Below are 20,761 nucleotides of genomic sequence, written 5' to 3'. Positions count from 1 at the left end.
GCAAAAGGCCTGAATGAAACATGTCGCAGCAACAGAGGAAAGCTGTGACCATAATGAACCGTGACCAAACGAGTTCTGGAACACAGACCTCACTCCATTTTCAAACAAAACTGCCTGCGTTCGATGATATCAGCACCAGGGCAAAGACGCCTGACATCTGGTAGCCTAGTTTGTGCCCTAGAGTAATGAAAAGCAGAGAAATTCATAGGTCTCTCATCAATAATGAATGAGAGGTTTATATTAGCTGACACGAGGAAAAGAGGGAGAGCACTGATGTCTCTGTCTTGCCGTCTGCTTCACTCCTTCACTTTTTCTCTCAGCCAAAATGGCTCGTTGTTGTCAAATGTGATGTTGTGATTCACCAGTCAATGCTGTCTCCTCTGTGAGAGTGGGAGCCTAATTGAGACAAATGTGCAGAATAGTGCACCTGGAGGGCCACAACAGGGCTCACAGGAAATATGGAGGAGTAACTAGGAGTTTTCAACAAAAATATAAATCAAATCGATCTCATCTGGGTAATGTTAGACATATTGATGAGCTGGGAAATCCTAGAGTTTTGTAACATTTTGTATCATATTTCATAACCGTGGGAGGAAATATACGATTCTCCTGTTTTCCTGAAGCGCACATTTCAATTTTCTGTCAGCGCTGACGAAGTGAATTGTAACTAATTCCACTAATGGAGTAGTGTCAGACTGATGCATAAGCTTATTTGAAAATGCAAAAATGAATATGGTTCCAGAAAATAATCATCAAATTAACATTGTCAATAGATTTTCTCTTCAGCTACCAACAGCCAAATATGATCAAATTCTGTCTACCATAAAATAAAAATAAAAATAAAAGCATCCACTGGTGTTTGAGCTCTCTGAGTAAGCACCTGGCTCTGCTTGTGATACAGAGATCTGAAAATCCTCCAGCCTCCTGCTGCTGGGATGTGCGCCAAACCTGACCTCTGCACCTTATGGTATTTCACCCTCTCCTATTACATTAACGGGCCTTGTCTCCCAAGCTATGCCGTATTGATTCTCTGCTCCTTCCAGCAATCCTTTTTGAGAGTGAATGAGCTGAAGTCAGTGTGTAGCCGCTAACGGGAGGGGCGGGGCGGGACAGGGGCGGCCCAGAAAAAGGTGCCATGCTGTGTGGAGAGAGATGAAGAAACACAGAGGAGCGGCACGGAGTGTTTACAGCACGGAGAAGTAAAAAGGGAAGAGCGAAATCTGTGCATCTAGGGGTCAAAAAGAAAAAGACTTTGAACAGTAGAAATCCTTTTTATCACTGTAATCTGTGCTGTAATCTGTGTTTATTATAGATCTAAGTGTGGCTCTGATTTGGATTTTTCTGCATGAAGCTCTTGACGTACTTCCACAGCACAGCACAGCACGTCAAAATGGCTGCCATACACCAGTTTGACGTGCTGCGCTGCGCAATCAAAACCTCCCTGCTGCATTCACGAACCTCCCAAAAATCTCAAGTCATGAAAAAGCTTCTGCAACTTTACTGAGCTGAAGGAGGAGGCTGAGACAAAGCAGTGTGTGTGTGTGTGTGTGTGTGTGTGTGTGTGTGTTTGTGTGTGTGTGTGTGTGTGTGTGTGTACTATGACTTCTCGCATTTAAAATCGTGGAGGTATGCCCAGACCGTAACTTGAGACTGGTAATTGATTATCTTCCCTGTATCTTTTTATCTTAACCAGAGGACAGTACATGTGGGCAGTGGAGTCTTGTGTGTTACCGGCGTTGGCCACTTAACAGCCACGCCGCTACATCACCCAGAGTTCCTGTTTACTAGAGCGCATAATCAGACTTTGCCACCGGCTGTAGCAGAATGTCTGCACTTGCAGCACATTATACTCGCTACAATTCTGCCACGCTCCGACGCTGACTTACGACAGGCAATCTTTTTAGTGACGATTTAAAGAATGGTTACGTTCAAAATCCTTAAAAACAGAGTCATCCGCGACCACAACACTTGAGCGGTGCTGAAACTGATTACGTTGCTGCTCGGGCTTCCGCTGCTGGTGATCCTGTGCCAACTGTCAAACTGCTCAGAGCTCTGGCCAATGCTAGACTGCTGTGCCAGTGACCTCTGATTCCTTCAATCCCAAAACAACTGTCAGTGCCGTGCCTGGAGCTCGGCCTGTCATTGCCTGACACTGCGGTTTTTGGCCTGAACATTTGCGTGTCTGCGTGTGTGTCAGCCCTGGCCTTCAACAAAACACAAAGGACAACTCAAAGGTTCCTTGTGTGAAATCAAATTGTCAAGGCTGCAAAAACGTGAAGGAACATTGCAGAACTAATCACATCGTGTGCTGTGATTGTGCGCAGTTTGCTTCTCATCTACAAAATGGCTAAAACGAGAGAGTGACTGAAGCGTACCATGTGAAGGGGGATTGGGCCAGTTTCATTTTCTGCACATCTCCCTTGACAGCAGTAAAAATGTAAAGATGGTCCCTGCTGCAAAGGGAAATTGTGCTTCAGAGTCTCTGCGAACTAATAGCAAAGCCCTTACCGAGCCCAGTAGAAACCCCAATCTTCTCGGGCCCACTGAAAGGTCACCGCTGTCAATTGTCGACTGGCATGATATGGGAAGACAGGCACTCTCAGGCTGACAGGTAAGTTTCTCTCTGTGTTACTGGAAGTGGTGGCAGCGAAATGAAGGTGACGCTGCTTCAATGTTAGCCGAGCCGACAGCAGGGTAAAGGTGACTGAACAGAGGCAGGTAAGTCGTTAACAGCACAGGTGATGACAGATTCCGAGGTGGCGTGGATATTAACAGCGGACAACATAGAAATGGTTTCTTAAAGAGTCGAGAAAAGAGTGGAGGCAGGCAGGGCGAGATTGGAGCTGGGTGGGTGCTTGAGGAATGAAAGCAGCTGCTCTATATTTAGACTGTTGGGCTGTGTGTGTGAATGTGTGTGTGTTTTGTACACGTGTTCATTTGAAAGTGTGAGAAAACACTTCCTCCCTTGTGTTAGTGTAGCGACATGCAAGTCATTCCAATTTCGAACGCGTGCTCACAAAGTCTTTGTCAAGGGCAAACAGGCGTTTATGTATTTCAACAAACACAAAAATCATAAACATTCTATAAACAACGCAGGTGCATTCAGGCTTCAGCCCTGCATTTTAGCACGACAGCATAAAGGTGGCTGGAGCAGGCGTTGTGAAAGCTTTCATCCTCTCCCAAGCCGGTGTGCAGTGGAGAGGCTCCATTACACAATTATATCAGCTACAGGCTAAACCAGGAAACTCATTTCCTAACAGTTGCTGACAAGACAAATTAAAGGGGAAATCAAGGCGCGGAGTCCTTTAAGCCCGTAAGAAGGAAAAACTGGTTTGAATGCGGTTTGTCCGTCAGGCACTGATTTATGTCTCTCAGGAGGGCCAAACTCGTTTTGATGTGTTTATGTCTCACTGCCAGGCGTCAGTAATCTAATCAGCCAGTTGAGACTGGGGAGTAATTTCAGTTAGTGTGAAGCCATTTGCATTAATGATTACAACACCCGAGTATGAGAATTCAGGACATTTTTCACAGTCAGTGTACTCTCTACCTCACCCCTGAAAACAAATTATCGTGCAGTTTCACTGTCCTTGTCCTCGTGTGTATACTGTTTGCAAATATGCGAGAGGCAGAAGATATTTTAGGTGATTTTAAGGTTTGCACCTTGGCGGCACTTGAACGCTCTGTGTTTGCAGTCATGTGACTGATTTCTGCTTGTTATGGCTGATTGTGTTTACATCAAATAAACTCCCGGTGGTGTGCGAGTTATATATCAGCTATCTAATTCAACCCTACCTCTAATGGGATATTTACATTCCTCTCTGTAAAATAACTTAATTATACCTGATGGATGCAGACAGTCTAAGCTGTAATTATGGCTGAATAACGGGGACGAAGTAGAGACATTGAGCTGCACGATGGAACCATAAAATCTGCAAACCTGAATACTTAGGCTATAGCTCCTCATCAACTGAGCTGAGGACAAGGTGTAAATGGAGAGCTCGCTCACCCTCATACCCTAACAGCTCAAGCATGTTTTCCTCAGCACCACATGATGCAAACTAAGAAGCTTTTCATTTTATTCTAGTAGCTTCTGCAATAATCTTGTATACACAGGAAGTAAGGGAATATTTATGTTAGAAATTGGGACGGAAATATATCCCAATTAAGCAGACACAAAGTTACTTTACCAGTAATTGGTTACAGTAATAAAGAGGGAGACACCAAACATGTTTCTTTACAGTTATTTGGTCAGAGCAGTGGTCAGAACACACAGCCATCGGTGAACACAGAAGGCTAATCAGGCTGTTAGTCATTTCCAGGAGCTGCTCTCTCTTCAGCTTTAGATGGAAATAAACCAACGTTTCCTTTCTGCTCTCTGAATGTTAACTGTAAAAATGTAAATCCCCGGCAATAGTAGCTAAAAAAAACAGGAGCTCTGCATCCCAGCCAATCCGTGAAACCCCACTTCCATTAATTCCCAGCAGCTCTAATCTTCTCTGGATTACCTTTCCATTTTAGTGAGGATATATCATTTAGGAAAAGGGCAATATACTGTATAACCATGGTGGTTTACCGAGGAGATGCTCACAGTTAACATTAGTCCAGCCTTGTTTCTACATTCATTACCACAGCAGATGTTTTACGACTCCAAAGAACAGCTGGAAAAGCACAGAAGCTCGACATTTTGTAACATGCCAGAGCTCATTTTCTATTGACAATTAACTCTGGCTTTTCTTACTTCAGCAGTTATGCACACACACACACAAACGCACACATACACACACATTTCTGATGGAGTATTGTTCAAGTGTCAGTATCTCTGTATTACTGAAAAGTTGAATCTGTTCAGGGGAACAGCATTGTGTTCAGCATGCAGATTTCCTGCCAGCACATAAAAAAAGTGGAAAGAAACTAGGTTAAGCAGCCTCAAAGGCTTTGAAGCAAAAATGCGCACTGCCTTCGGAGGCGATGAAGATGTAATACACCTCAGCAATAGAAAGATTGATAATAAACATTCTGGAAATCCGAATCTATGTTCTCCCACCAAGTATCAGCAACAACACTGATGGTGGAATTTGTTAAATAGCATCTGTGAACTGACAAGTTATCTGAAGAGGAATGACACATCTGAATGTTTTTAAGAATTCCTCGGCTTCCAAGATGCATGTCCATTAGATCTAAATGGATTTAAGAGAAATATTTTTGGGATGTGTCAAATAATGAGCAAATGTAAATGTGTCTGAGTTCGCTCCACACACTGCCGTGATACGACTTTTAATCAATCTACTGAAGAATGAATACATTAGTGCTGCTTTCAGTATTCCCATAGAGAGCAGTAAAACAGTACCTGCAGCAAGCAAAGGAGAGTTATGTTTGACACAAGCACCCCAGAGTCCACCATTATCCCTCCTGCAATCTCAGCATAGATGCCTTTAGACGATCAACCCACGGTGTTAATTCAACACACTGGGTTGATCATATGATAATATATGGTGAGTCAATTATCTTGTCTTCCTTGAAGAGTTTGGTTTGTCAGATTCAAAGAGACAGTATAAGTCTAGAGGGTGAATATGGTGTTTGGTTGAGATATCAGATTATGTTGTGAGAGATGAGTTGGAATAAGATGAAAGTCCAAATCCAAATAATGTGAGAGAAGCATCCAATAGAAAATGGTGGAAGTAATGATTGCTGAGCCATCGAAACACAGTTCAGAAGCAATGATAACTCTTTTGCATTTACATATTTTATGGGTAAGGAATTGCCCGCAGACATGTCATCTTTGGTGCTGCAAACTTACCTGACAGGCTTGATAGAGCAGCTGGTGCTCAAACTTTTTAATGCCCAGGATATTTTGGAACATCTCATAGAGTTGGTCTTTGCTGAGGATGAGCTCCGAGGCGGCACTGGCAGTCATGCGTTGTTGTGCCTTGCGTGGATCCTCATCACCACGGTAGATGGTGTCAAATTTGGCCATCCAGGAGCTGAGCACTGTCTCCTTGCTCAGGCCGTCGATCTCTGGTAGGCTGCGGACGCGCTTCTCAATGTGCCTCTTGAACACGTCCCTGAAATCACTGGCCGAGAAGCCGCCGCTCTGGACCATTTTAGCAACACGGTCGCTCTTTAAGAACACCTGGGTGAGTGAGAGACCACGGTAACTATTGTCAGTGACTACAGCAATGCAGTTCAATCATAAATCCATTTGGAACAGTTGAAGGTTGTGTGAGGAGAAAGGGCTGAAGGTTTGGAGAATTTGAAGGTTTTCTCAACTAATTTTAAATGGTGCAACAATTTTGTAAAATTATAGACAGAGATCAAAAGAAATTGCAGAACTGAGCATTTTGAAATAGTAAAAAAAAACATAGTTAAAGGCCAAAAAAATAGGTGGAATAATACAAATAATAAAATGTTATGTTGTGATTTTGTCAAGTTATATTACTCAAACAGACATTGTTAGAGGAAATATAAAGAGTATGATTTAAAAAACACAGTCAGTCAAACATCAGTAGATAAACATGCACAGGAAGATTTGGATTCCACTCTCAGATGGCATGTTGACACAACAATCATGTACAAATTGGCATAAATCAATATCGCTGTACAATGCATTACAAAAGTAGATTATGTGAGTGTAAATTGATTAACTCAGGCATGTAAATGTTCTGTTGCCTTAAATCGGCAGGAGAAATCCTCAGATGCATTTCCTTACCTGCCGCACTTCCTGTTATAAGTAGATTAAGCACTGAGTCATGCTTATATGGTGAATGCTGGAATCCTAATAATTCCACGCCTGTATATTACTCAACATTTTGCCTAAATCAAGAACAGGCAACACTCATATACTGTATAGTCTACAGTGTATTAAGAATAGTGTGCATATAAAATGTAATATAGCTCAGCTAAGACTACAAATAAAATAAAATACAAATAAAATCAACAACTAATAGCCAAATAGCCTTCAAAGGCTATCAAACCGCTTTTGTGTCTGTGACATCTACGGTAACATTATAATAGACGTTAAATTTAAATTAGAACCACAACATGGCCCCACTCTATCTCGCCGTGGTAACAGACTTACATGGACAGAGACAATGTTATTTTGTCACAGCATCAGGCAAAGTTACCATCAGAGCCAATTGCTTTGTCAGTCTGACAGTCACATTTTGTGCTTAGCATCTCCTGTGGCTGCAGCCCGGAGTCTGCTGTCCTGAAACATTACACTGGTACATTACTCTTGTCAGTTTGTGTATGTGTGAGTGGATGCCAAAGGTTTGCAGGCTGAAATTAATAAGATGTTCAAGTCAATCATTGGGTTCTTGCCTGGAAATTCCTCTGTGGTTCATTTTTTCCGAGGACAGCACAAAAATAAAACTCCCTGTGAGCATCCATAATGTAGAGAATATCAGTGACAGTTACTGTTTCAATACAGATACTATTTTGTTTCAATGCAGAAATTAGAGCTACATTCTGAGCTGATACACACCGATCATGTTCAGTGTAAGGGTTAACTCTTACCACATACTGGAGTCTTTCATAATGCATTTGCCTTGAATTCCTCCTCATAGATTTGGCTTTTAAAATATGACAGCATCTGCCACGCCTATTGCACTGCATGCCTCGTAATGATGGGTTATTCAACCGTGGATTGAAGAGTGAGATGGTTGTGTCCACCACATACAACTCATAATGTGAACAGTGAATAGCCTCATCCACCATTTTATCATTCAGCAGTCAGAAAAAAAAAGAATGCCCTTGTATGGGCTTTTTATGCTTCACAGTTTTATAAGCATGTCATACATACCATTACCTACAGAACATAATAAATGATGGATATTTATGTAATCTATATAATCATCTGAAAAGCAAATACATTCCAAAAATTGTTATGCTTGGGTAACAAAATGGTTCTGAGTTGGAGACGATCATTATGAGGGAGCACATATGGGACTTTGGTACCTCATAGTAGCTCTGCACAGCGTTGATGAATGCCTCATCAGCCACAATCTGTGTGTCTCCATTCAGGAAAGCCTGAAAACGATCCTTGGTCTGCTGAAGCTGCTGCTTGCTTATCTGTGGGAGCAAGGGCACACAGAGGACACTTCATTATAGACAGAGCAAGACAATATGTCACAAGCAAACAACACCAGTTTAAAACACAGTAATGTCCATCCACTATCTAGTTCCTTATTCCACTCCTGACAGTGTGGTAACAAGGCACAACAAAAATGTCCTTCTTTCCCACCAGCATCCTCCAGCTCCTCCTGGAGGATCCTCAATCCACTCAGCACATCCAAGTTCTACCCCTGGGTCTCCTCCCAGGCAGCTGAGCCTGAAACACAAGGGAGGCAGCCAGGAGGCATCTTTACTTCTGTCGGTGTCCTAATCACCTCCGTGTTTGAACAAACAGCCATAGAAAACCTAAGATTGGAACCCGATGCTGCGCAAAATACAGTGCCACGAGCCTGTCACAATGACAGACTGAACAGTGTGAATTTATCTAAACATGAAGGTAAGATGCAGTGTATTATCTGGTTTTGTTTTTGTGCCCCCCCCCCCCCACCACCACCACCACCACCACCACCACCACCACCCCCGGATGAAGGAATCTGTTGATTGATTTCAGAGTCTCAACCACCTAACAGCCAATACACAGATAATCTCCCTCTGTCGCCTGCTTTCATTCTGGCTGTTATGTATATCAAGAACAGACAGGGACCTGGTGGTAAAGTGTGTGTCTCTGTGCGTTCAGGCGCATATTTACACGTGACAGACTTGGGTGTAGGAGTGAGATGGAAAAGTACCACATATCATGTGCCTGTGAGCCAATCTCCACGCCATCTGTGTGTTACCACCGTACCACCCCAACCCCTTTTCGCTAAAGAACAAAATCAACGAAACACCATATAATGTATATTTCTTTATGCGAGCAAACGTGAAAGTGAAAGAGTTGGGCCCAATACGAATCTGTTTCAACAATTGAACTATTACAGCCAATTCATGACATTCAGTGTTAAATAAAATGTTTGTAATGAAAGGATGAGATACTAGTTACATCCAAATATAAAAGATCCAATAACAACGCACAACGTCAAAGCATTAACATCAGGAGTGTGTGCCTATGGATTCTGCTTCAGTTTTCATCTCTTCTGCAACATACAGATGAGACTAAGAGTAAGTGTATTGACTATTCCTGCAATTTCTGTGGATGTTCAAGGAACACCTGAGGCAAGAAACCTTAATAACGCCAATATGCAAAACAGTCTGTTCTGAGGGTTTAATCATGACGTGACAGTCAATTTAATTGAATTGACACAGATATCGACAGGCTCATCCTCGGTTGCTTAACATTAACATTTTTAATCAAACACATTTATCTCATGGCAGCTTATTGGCGGGTTTCGTCCAGAGCTGAATAAATTATTTAAAACTGTTTCGTGACAAAGATCGTAATCTGATCCTTCATCCAAAGAAGTTGGGTTTGGTCAAATACAGAGAAAGTTTTAAAGTAGAATCAAGCCGATGTGAAGCGATAATGTCCTTGAATATAACTCATCACTGTTCAAAGCTTCACTGCTTTACCGTCCAAAAGTGTATAGAATAGACGTGATTTAGTTTTCAGAGGGATTTTTCTTGTCTATACAGCCCAGCCACTGATAACCCTGTCATCTCCTCTGCCAAACAAATTCCTGTAGAATAAAGGGGATGGATCAGTGAAAGTGCATCCAAACACTGGCAAAACACACCTCAAAGCCAACAATACCTTTGCTTATTTACGCTGACACCTTCCCTTAGCGGAAACTTCATGTGACACCAGGGCAAGATGCAAGCTAGCTCTCTCTTTCTCTCTCTCTCCTTCTCTCAGTGTGTGTGTGTGTATTAGGAAAGTTGACACCTGCAGCAAATCTGAAGTACACAGTCCGATTCCTCACCTGTGGAAGTTCACCTGTATCTAATATTTCTGACTCTCAGAACTGTCTGTTCTTTGTGCTCGGGCACGTTCATGCTGATTGGAAAACTGTTATGATTTGTAACCAAACTGATGGATTAGAGGAAAGAAATGCCTCTGTTTTCATCTGTATTGCCAGACTCCCAAGAAATACTTTTCTGCTTTGCTCTTATTGATTCTCTCTGGCTCTTATCAAGATTGCAAGTGTAACAGTGATTCATTGGCATGCAATGGAGTCGGCACTGACATTAATCACCCTTTTCGCTTATCAACAGAGGAGGTAGGCACATGGCACAGCCTTGATGTACAGTAACTTCATTAAAGTTCAAAATTGCTATGGATTTAATGGTTTGAATGTGTCGAAAGTGATGCAGTATTTAAGTTGCTGCTGGCAATAGATGGTAAACATGGAAACACCTTAGAATGTGTGAAATTATCGCTTCAAATGTGTTTTTAGCAAATATCTAGCTCAGGTCTCTAAGGTTTAGTCATTCTTGACTGCTTTAGTAAATAGCATGAAAATGAACTGTGGGAATTATCAAATACCACGGTTGATTAAGCCTTCTAGCACAGGTTCATTAGGCCACATATGCAGTGTTCTCCCTACGGTCAAATAGGCTCAACCGGGCCCCAAAAATGTCTTTCATTACTGAAATATGACAGCACAGGCACCCGCACATCAGACCACACACACAATCATATACATGTCACCCCCCGGTTTCATCTCTGCCCACTCTCCAGTCCAGTAGGTTGTCAGCTGCCTCAATACGAGGGAGAGGAAGTGGTCGCAACGTTCCTGCCGTTTCGTAGCATGTCGCCCGTGTAACACCATCAATTCCTGTTACATATCGGTAGAATGGACACAGCGACAGTGTCAGTGACAGGAGACCGCAGACTGCTGGGAAGGAATGTCGAGCTGATATGAGAAAACTTTATAAAGTTGTTTCGGGGAGAAAAACAAAAGCAGGTAATTAAATGTAGTTTTTGTAAAGGTAGCACATTTTTGTGTGTGTGTGTGTGTGTTTGTATTTTTGTGTTCCTGGGCTGTATGACTATATGAGGTCATATCTTCATCGGTTGGTCAGCTGCCCTCATTCTGTCCTCACATCACAATTACATTTTACGAGATTTGTATGAGCTTGTCAAAGAGCAGCTCTGTATTTCTGTATCCTCATGAAGTAAAGTGTGGATTGTGTTGTATATATATCAACATACTGCATATACACAGCAGGGTACACATGAGCAGTATCGCCTGCGGGTTACATAACGCCTCTAATTCGCAATGATTATTTCCCCAGGAGTCTGCTCTCATATTTATCATTTTATCTCTTTGAAATTTAATCAGCACTGCTTGTGAGATAAATAACATACCTGCAGCTGTCCTAGTAGTGCTGCGAGTGGACTAATTAGCTAATTGAATGCAGTATAGAGCTTGTGCAGCTCTGTGCAATAAAGGTTCAGCCGCGCTGACTCACAAGCTTCCTGGAGACGTTACATAACATTGAGAGGAAAGGCTAAATTAAGGTGTTTTCCGAAATTGAATCGAAACTTAAGTGCGGTTTTGACTTTTCCATGGAGCTAAATAAGCTTTAAGGGAATTATTGAGAAAGAAATACATCTAAATTATATTCTTCAACAGAGCGTAAATTCAGTTGTGAATTTTCAGGTTGCTCAACTTCTCATCCCGTGAATAAATGAGGTCGAGTATACAAAGAAATGAAAAGATATCCCGCAGACTAAATGTGCTGATTGTGTTTGCTGTTGGTTTTCAGCAAACATGGCACTGGTGGATCATCTTGTCCAGACAAAGCACATTTCGCTCATGATGCAGATGACACCACCAGTGAACATCTGTGTAAACAAGCAAATACGAGGATGGGAGCGACAGCTGCATAAAACATACCACAAATAGGCTTAAGCAAACACAACACACTAACACGGAGGTCTGAAAAGTACAATTATACAAAGACAAATGCAGAAGCTTTTTATCCCCAACACAGACACGCTCACAGACATTTGTTCTGAGGTACACAAACACAGGCTCTTGTGGGTAAACAGCGGCGTGGCGGCAGGGTCAGCAAACAGCCAGGTGTGGACGCTCTGCAGACTGAACCTGACACATGGCAAACAGCCCCACTGCCTCTGTCTGCTGTCACATTCAGAAGCTATGTGTGACTGCTCATCTGAAGGAGAACACTGTGTCCAGAAGCAACCGAGCCCCTTCATTATCACACTACCAACTCACTGACAGCAGCCATTGCAGCTCAGCTCCTTCCTCATTAGGCTCATTCAGTTACTGAGGGGAAAATCTGCTCTTACTCAGCGATACCGCGGATGGAGCGGACACATATATGTGCGTAGCTTTAATGAAGTCTATTCATTCAATGATGAGGCATTAAATCAAAAACAATGAAATACTTTTATGGTTCCCACATTACATGGCATCAATTTAAGGTTCAACCTCTCATGTGATGATGTTCCAAATATACAGCAGAAAACTTGTAAATGCTGTTATTAACATTTATGTAATTAAAAGCGAGGGCATCATCTTATACCCAAGAGGCAATGTTACTTTCCTGTATTTTTACCACCAACAAGGACGTTTTGTTTTCAACTGTCTTGGTGGGCAGGTTGCTGCATATCTCATGATGCAGAATGTTTATTATAGTAGCAGGGTGATGCTGATATATGCGTACAGCACAGAAAGCTGGTGCATGGATCATTTGTTTCTATCCCTTTATCCCTGTGTTTCCTGCCACCCTCCACAAATCACTTTCCCCTTTCCTCATCATTGGTTCCCCTCCCCCCGTTAGAGGTGATTTTCTCAAATATAACAGCTCTTAATGCCAAACTGTTGGACTTGCTTGATCTGTTTAATTCCGCACTGCATCATGTGTATTCATCGAAAGGAAATGGTTTGAGATGAGAGTGAATATGGCATGAATCAGACAGCTAGAGGAAGAAGCAAAGCGAGGCTCATCTTCAAATCATCCAGCAGTCTAATTGCATTTGGAACAAACTACTTTTCCGTACACATTTCAGTGGCAAATTAGGGGAAAACTGATCTGGTTGTTGTTGGTTTTGTGCTGAAACCACAGAAACTGATCGCTGAGGCTCTACAGAAATTTCGAGCTTGTTTCACTCTTGTTGTTCCCTGTAGCCTGGGCAGGTGTTAAGAACAGAAATAGACCAGTCTTTCCTGTGAATTCTTTAACATGGAGTTCTGTAGCAAAAGTGTTCCTGGGTGAGGCACCAGCATTTATCGGTCAATAAATTCACTCCTTCCTCCTCGCAAAAACATGTAAAATATAGACCAATATGTCCTGCAGATCAACTGAAAAACTCAATTCCAACATAAAATGACTGAGAGGCACATTTTGCATGCGGTTGGTGAAGAAATGTGAGCATTTGCCCAGCTGATGACCACATAAGCTCAGCAGATTGGATTTTGGACTTGCATTGATCAGGTGAACAGACATGTGACTTGTGAGTCTCCTGACATCGTTAGGACGGCGCATTCACACATTAGCCAACAATTTGATTGGTTAAATGTCATTCTGGTGATTTTCTGTCCCCTAGTGGTCGCACAATGTTGTATTTTCATCGTATTTTCATCACATCTTAACAGCAAGTCAACATTAAGGTCAGGTGTGAGAAAACATTAAGCAATTTTCTTTCATGAATACAAGATCTATACAAACACAACCTGAGTAATCCTAATAGACCAAATGTATTTAAATATATTTGGTCAAAAAATCATGGTCCGAGTGAATATGAGCTAATATTTACATTAAATTACCACTGTGAAAGACCTCTAAAGAGACAATGTGAATTATTATAATTGATCAATATATATTGTCAATACACTTTAAAGTCAAAGAACAAATTAATACAGTTTGAGGAGCAACAAATTAAGCTCCTTCCTCCTTGAAGCAGGCAACTCCTCTTCAGGTCAAATGACTCTGCCATGCCTGTTCCTCCCCTTGAGATCAGCCAAGATTAAAGTTTAAACGCTTATGGATGTTAACTAATTAAATTGTCCCTAAAACTCAAATTTCATAGCCTCTGTTAGGTTTTTTAGGTATTAAACTGTACCAAGTCCCATGCTGGTAGGAAAGATAGATAGCAGCCTGTTTACATCAGCTGATCAAACACGGCAGCAGGAAGAGAGAAACATGTATGTGAAAGCTTTCAAGACAGATCAGAGTAAGACACATGTACGAAGAGTGTGTGTGGCGTAAATGCCTTCACTTCACATCCACAACAGTAGAAAGTGAAGTGGAACATTTGCCTTACTGAAGCTATTTTGGTGAGTACATCATTAGAGTATCAAATATCAGGTCATGGACTGTATACTCTTGGCAAATACTGTAAACTCAATCTCCACTGTGACTGCTGCCTTCAAAGCCGCCAAACCTTTGAGACGAGACATTGTTATTATTCTAACAAACAAGTCGTCAGCCTCTCCTCCTGTTTATGTGCGGGCAGAAGATGTTTCATTTGTCAGCGAGTAATAGGTTTCCCATATTGCAAATAAGGAGGTTCTTGCCTGCTATTTTTCTGCTCTGTCCCTTCGTCAATCACCTTTTATGATCTAACATTCATCTCTGTGTCACTGATGAATACATCACATTAAAACAGGATTATACAAAAGCATGTTAACACACTCTGCTACTTAATGGGACAGAGGCTGATTGACGTAGGTCTATTGTGCATTCAAAGCTCGTCTTCCACACTGACTGGAACGCATCTTTGATTGTTGATTGATGTCTTAAGTGCCGCCCAAATTCAAAACCGTTACACAATAATGCAAATCGTGTTGGCGTCATCATACCTGAGCTTCCTGACCATTTGTTGTGTCTCTGTCTTGTCTCTCTGACTTGTGTCTCTGGCTGCATGTATTTTATGAACCTAATGACCTCCAACAGCTCCACCTCAGTTATCTGTACCGACATGTTTATAGGAGTGTTTTTTTTTTAAATCTCACTTCCCCGCTGCATTGAGAAACAGGAAGCAGCAACATCAATACATGTAATACCCAAAGGAGGCGGGGCAAGATTGTATCATAACATGTCCATGTATGCAGGCATGCATGCATTCATTTCACTGTGCATACACCACTTTGTGTATTTTCATTGCCGACTTCACCAAATCCAGTTTCTTCTCCATTTCAATCCGTTGTTCCCTCTTTGTAATGGCTTATTCCACTGCATCATTCCACAACCCTATATCCATTCTATTTTCCATATCTATTTCTCTACATGTTAGTATCAATAATTATATAACTACTATCACTGAACAAATACAACCAGCTTTCTAATGTTTCTTTATCTCACTGCTCCCAGAATTTCCTTTCTGATATAGGCTAATATTTTTTACAGCATGTCAGTTTTAAACTAGTCATTAGCTTTGTGCATTAATTACAAGACTTGAATTAACGCCATGGAAGCAAGCCATGTAACAAGCCAAAACAGTTGCATGAAATTTTGTACATTCACTGCATCATTAACCAAATGTGAACTCATTTAACAATGTGGCACCCAAACTCCACTGGCCAGCTCAGTATTCATTAAAAAATGTAAACTTTAGCAGGGACTCAAAGTAGCACTCATTTGCATTTCAATCTCCTTCCTATTCATATCGGCAAGCCTACTGTACAGCTCCCTAGGTTTCCCCCCCTCTGAGTACCTTTAATATTAAAACGCTGAGCCAAGTGGCACTCCATTAAGGAATGTAACAGCAGATAAGTTTATTGGGTTACATTATCTTCAGGGCATTGTGTTGCTAAACTGATGAAACCCTTGATATGAGGACTTACACACAGCTCTCATATGCTGTTTGTGTTATCTATTAAAAAAATTGATTCCTCAAACTTATTTGAACTCTATATATAACTCAATAAGATTACTCATATCTGCTTTTCATCTCCCTGTCTTCCAAATTCTGCTTTCACTCTAATCCATGTGCTGTTGATGTTCTTCAGAGAGTTCAGGCTGCTAGCAGAGGCCTTACAGAACAATTACTATAAAGGTATCCCTCCATAAATTACCCCAGTAAAATCTACCTTCTATCAATATCTTATGTAACATGGTAATTGCTATTCTACAGGAGGGTGTCATTAGTCTTAGCGCCCCTGTCCTGAGACAATTTGTCTTACATAAAAACACATAGTGTGTGCCACCTTTTAAACACACACAATTGGAATCGCAGCAGCCATCATACTACTGTTTGATCCATTACTGGAGCAGAGACACTTAAAAATATCTCTGCCATGCTCCTCAAAATAAAGCAACGGCCTCTATTTGCCCCATTGTGTTTTCCCTTTCACAAGGCTATAACAATGCATTTCCAGGGGCAGCAGTTAAGCTTGCATACTCTGCCTGCCTGTTTCATTATGATAGACCAACACACTGCTGTTTGTTTGCAAGAGCTCCTAATAATGGATTATCATGGAGCTGCTCCATATGTTTCACTGAGGCCTTTTAAGTCTTTTCATTTCAGAAATTGTTTCATCACATTCCTATGAGCAATCTATAACAGCCAAAATGCAATAGGCTGCATAGACTGCTGAGCCAATGGTTCTGATGAATTTACTGAAATGAATGATTGTGTATGAAGGCCATTCAGTCTTATGAAATCAATCACATGTGGTTTAAAAAAATACCTTGTTGTTGTCATTGAACTTTAATTTTTCAAGGATGTTTTTTTGTGATAAGTGAAACAGCAGTTTCAAATCGAAGTGTAGACAGGCAAATGTTCATCCTTCATTCATTTCATATTGAGAAGATTGAGTTTGCCTGGGCTACGGACACAAATACGCCTCCTTGTCAAAGATTAGACTGTTGGTATCCTTCCCTAGCTGCAAATACATGCATGAATGAATGCAAAAACTGCCAAAAAGATGGACAAATATTAGTTTATGCCCTCCCCATTTGTATGAGTCAGCATAACATTACTATAACTATGAGGCTTAGCTCTGTCCAGCCGAAGACGAATTGGCTGCAAATATGACAATCATAATACTGAAGAAGAGTTCCAACAAACTCCGGGGGAAGCAATTACAATCATTTTGTTTACGATATTTGGTGGCATGAACGATACATTAACAGCATTCCATTAACTCAATTCATATTTTGCAGGTCCACAGTCTACACACTGCAAGCAACTTCTATAAATAATTGAAATCCCATCCAGCGTGTGATAAACATGTTTTGTTTTTTTACGATCTATATTCAAGCTTTATAGTCCTAAATAAATCCTGGTGATCATCTTTGTTACAATTGCATTTGTGCTTCAATTCTTAACCTACAAGATACATTATAATATGTGCAGTGCAAACATTGTTGGGCTATGTTGGGGCATGATAGACAAATGTATATAACAAGGGCAAACAATGGCGCCAGTGTCCAAACTGACAATTGGTGAAACTTTCCTTTAACCTAGCAGGGCCTGTGTACAGTGACTTTGACAGAAAGGACAGCATGACCCAAAACTGGTGTCATCATGACTCCAGCAGTGTGTAGCCAGGATCTGGGGCCTTGTCCTTTAAAGGAACGTATCTAAATGAAACAAGGTGGACCTCTGGGTCTAATGTGAAAAATGGTGTAAAACATTAAAGATGTGTGCATAGAAATGTGCAGCGTAATAATTTATTGTAACCTCATCGAGGAAAATCATTGATCTACAGAGGAGAATGGCTGTTCCACAAGCAACCTTCCCTGAGAAGACTAAGCCTAAAAGTCACCTTGGGAGACCAAATTGACGGGATAAGTGATGGCGCAAACGGCTTGGAATTGGGTCTCCGCCAGAAGGGAAGAGCACAGACCCACGCAGCGCTGCCCTAATGGAAAGCAGCACTTCGGTGAGATGTAGGCCAACAAGGACAACGGCGCTGCCTAGTTTTAAAAGGCCATCCACCATCTCTTGAACGCCCTTCCAGTGAATAGCCTTGCTGGGGGCTTAAGAATTGATTTCACCCACAGGAGTGTGTGTGTGTGTGTGTGTGTGTGTGTGTGTGTGTGTGTGTGTGTGTGTGTGTGTGTGTGTGTGTGTGTGTGTGTGTGTGTGTGTGTGTGCGTGTGTGGATGAATACGGGCTGCAGTCATTCTGCCGCCCCGCAGCACCGTGTTTTTACTATTTAGAGCTTGGAAACATGTTTGTGTTGGACATGGCATGGACACGACATCTCTCTTTTTTACGCCAAAAAACAAGCAATGGTTTCCCCGGGACTGTGCTACCTCCTCTATTCAATAGGCCTGGTGACCAAAAACCTCTGAGGGCTCTGGCTTATGTAGGTCATCAATGACAGCATCTGCGATATGAAAGGAGGCATTCGTCAGCATGTGGTTATTAATTATGCCTCTGCACACAGAGGGGCCCTTACCTTCTGTTGTCGCCTTGCCATATCTGTAGGTTGCTTTGCATTGAAGGGATACGCGACGCATCGCATCACAAAAACATACAATTGCAGCTTCTTTTTACGCTCTTCTTCCTCCCTCTGCAGCTTCTCCAGATCCTCCTTCTCCTCGCTGGCGGCTGACGGGCTCGGGCTGGTCGGACGGGCGCTGCTGCGGCTGCTGCTGGGCGCCAGTCCGCCGGAGCTCTCGCTGGTCCGGCTCGGGGAGATGCGGGAACCGGTCTGAGGTGCCATCGCCTCTTTGCTTTCCTCCTCCACTATCCCATCAGATTCCTCCTCGCTGGACGACGGATCCAACATCTTGGTCTGGAAGGTGACGCGCCGCTACGGATTTCACTTAAGGAGATGTGATCTGGATAGTCCCCTATAAGGTCGCGTCGCTGTTGTTTTATCCGTGTTTGAATGCTGTAGGATATGGCCAAAGTCAAGACGGGGGACGGGGTCTGAACGCTACTCGCTCGGGCAGAGATGTCAGCGGTGAATAGTGCTGGAGGAGGTCTCGGAGCCTTCTCCGCCTGCGCCGAGCAGTCGCCGATGCTTACGTATTTTCAGTGTTTTATTGGCCAGTCAGTGCTGCGGATGTGAGAGGGGGAGGTGGTGAAGGAGCCCGGGGGGAGGTGGTGAAGGAGAGGGAGGGGCGGCAGTGTGGAGCACAGATGAGGGAGGAAGAGTGTGTGTGTGCATGTGTGAGTGTGTTTTTTGTGTGTGTGTTGGTTTGGCAGCCGCTGGCCTCTCCCTGCCTTCCGGGCGGGGACGTGGGCGCGGGGAGCTGACCGCGGTCCTGAACACAGAATGAGAGTTTGGAGTGAGAAGATGCGCGGCTCTTCCCACATTACTTTAACATGACGCTCCGCAGTGCTACACCTAAGATGGCTGCCATGCAATTTCTATGCTAATGTCACCGAAATGGGGACGATTAGTCAATTTACGGGCTGTGCGAGGGATGCAGATTGTTATAGGTGTGCATTTCCGTGATGAATCCTGGAGACGTCCGCCTCTGCCATGTGTGTGTGAAGGGTGGGGTGGTTCTAAAGACAGGACAGCTCAGTGTGTGTAGGCTTATGCTCAAGAAAAGGATGGCTGCAGTATGCTAAGACTCAATGTATTTTTATTCCACCGGAAATTACTTTTTAGTTCAGTAAACAGTTTATGTCCAAAAGCAGATACTTTAAATGTACTAAAATAGTCGGCAAACCCCAGTGTATTAATGTAAACATCAACAATCTTAATCATATTAACTACTTAGTACTTAGTAGACACATCTTTATCAAGTGCAGAGAACATAGGCATTATTTGATAATGCACAACATACATTGATTTCTGCAGGGAAAGAGTTCCATTGGTGGAGAGCTCCCTAGCAAATAGCATTTTAATTATTGCACACAGTGTAGTATGCATTATATTTCAAGGCTGTTAATTATATAGAGTATACTAAAGGTGTCTTCATCAAAATTTATCATCATCTCATCCAACTCCACTCTATAAATATCCTCTCTCCAGGCCTACAGAATCAAACATTAAAAAAAACACTGAATTTTCTTGCTTCACCTCAACTATCCATCTGTTTTGGCAGACACAGGCACCAAATTATGCTCCAAGTCTACCACGATATATATACATCTGAAAATCTCAATAAGCTTTGCAACCTTCAAAGAAGAAAATCAATCAGACCTCTTTTCAAGCAGTCATAACTCAATGTGTTCTCATTTATTCACGCAGGCAGCCATTGAGGTTGTCCTTATCATTACTCTATTACTAACACAATGGCTGCTGTATAGCTTTAGTTTTGCTGTAAATACCTTGAGATAGTTAAGGGGTAAAGTGGGACTAACCATTACCTTTTTTTTCTCCAGGTGTTGTCACTTTGCCTATCTTACACTCATCTCTTATCACACATGGATGTACTGCACAAAAAAGTCATCATGTAAATAAAAAATAGTCATATCCGTCTGAGTTTGTTCTCTTTTTTTTCTTTCAAAGATGGTGGAAAGTAATATGTTAAGAGGCCTACACACACATGTATTTCAGCCTCTGACCTCTGACCAGGGTGACGTTATTTTTGCAACTGCAAATTTAAGCTGACAGGCAAATCAAAGATGGCCTGAGCAATTAATCTGGGAGAGAGATTTCGAGAAATGAGAAAGCCATGACTTAGAGAAGCTGAATTTTTAACTTACAAGCTGTCAGGACCTGGCACACACAAGCATTGATCTCTCACTTTCTGATAGTAATGAGAGCAATCAAAATGATGCAGGCATACATCACAATACACTGGTAACCCCAAGCCTCTAATCACTGCTGATGATAGTTTTCTTTGTTGTTTGTGGTTCATTGTGCTACTCTGGTGTGTTGGTCCCACATAAGACAGTAACTCTGGGAACAGTAACTCCAGGCTCTTCCAG

The 20,761-nt window shown here is 42.2% G+C and overlaps 1 protein-coding gene across 17 annotated transcripts in view; it reads right to left on the bottom strand.

The window, feature by feature from the left end:
• cadpsb (Ca2+-dependent activator protein for secretion b) overlaps nucleotides 1-18,659 on the bottom strand; it is a 50,498-nt gene extending 31,839 nt beyond the window's left edge. For all 17 annotated transcript variants that reach the window (XM_076156685.1, XM_076156684.1, XM_076156680.1 and 14 more), the window contains exons 1-3: nucleotides 18,327-18,659; nucleotides 7,954-8,067; nucleotides 5,798-6,130 (exon numbers count right to left, since the gene is read on the bottom strand). In XM_076156685.1, coding sequence (XP_076012800.1) covers nucleotides 5,798-6,130; nucleotides 7,954-8,067; nucleotides 18,327-18,659 — 780 coding nt within the window. The remainder of the gene's footprint in view (nucleotides 1-5,797; nucleotides 6,131-7,953; nucleotides 8,068-18,326) is intronic.
• Nucleotides 18,660-20,761: the final 2,102 nt, after the last annotated feature.

The sequence above is a fragment of the Genypterus blacodes genome, unplaced genomic scaffold (assembly GCF_046128005.1).
Source record: "Genypterus blacodes isolate CSIRO-AG114 ecotype Tasmania unplaced genomic scaffold, CSIRO-AGI_Gbla_v1 ptg000070l_1, whole genome shotgun sequence".
Classification (NCBI taxonomy): domain Eukaryota; kingdom Metazoa; phylum Chordata; class Actinopteri; order Ophidiiformes; family Ophidiidae; genus Genypterus; species Genypterus blacodes.
The sequence above is the reverse complement of the archived record's forward strand: the minus strand, read 5'-3'. Positions and strand labels throughout refer to the sequence as shown.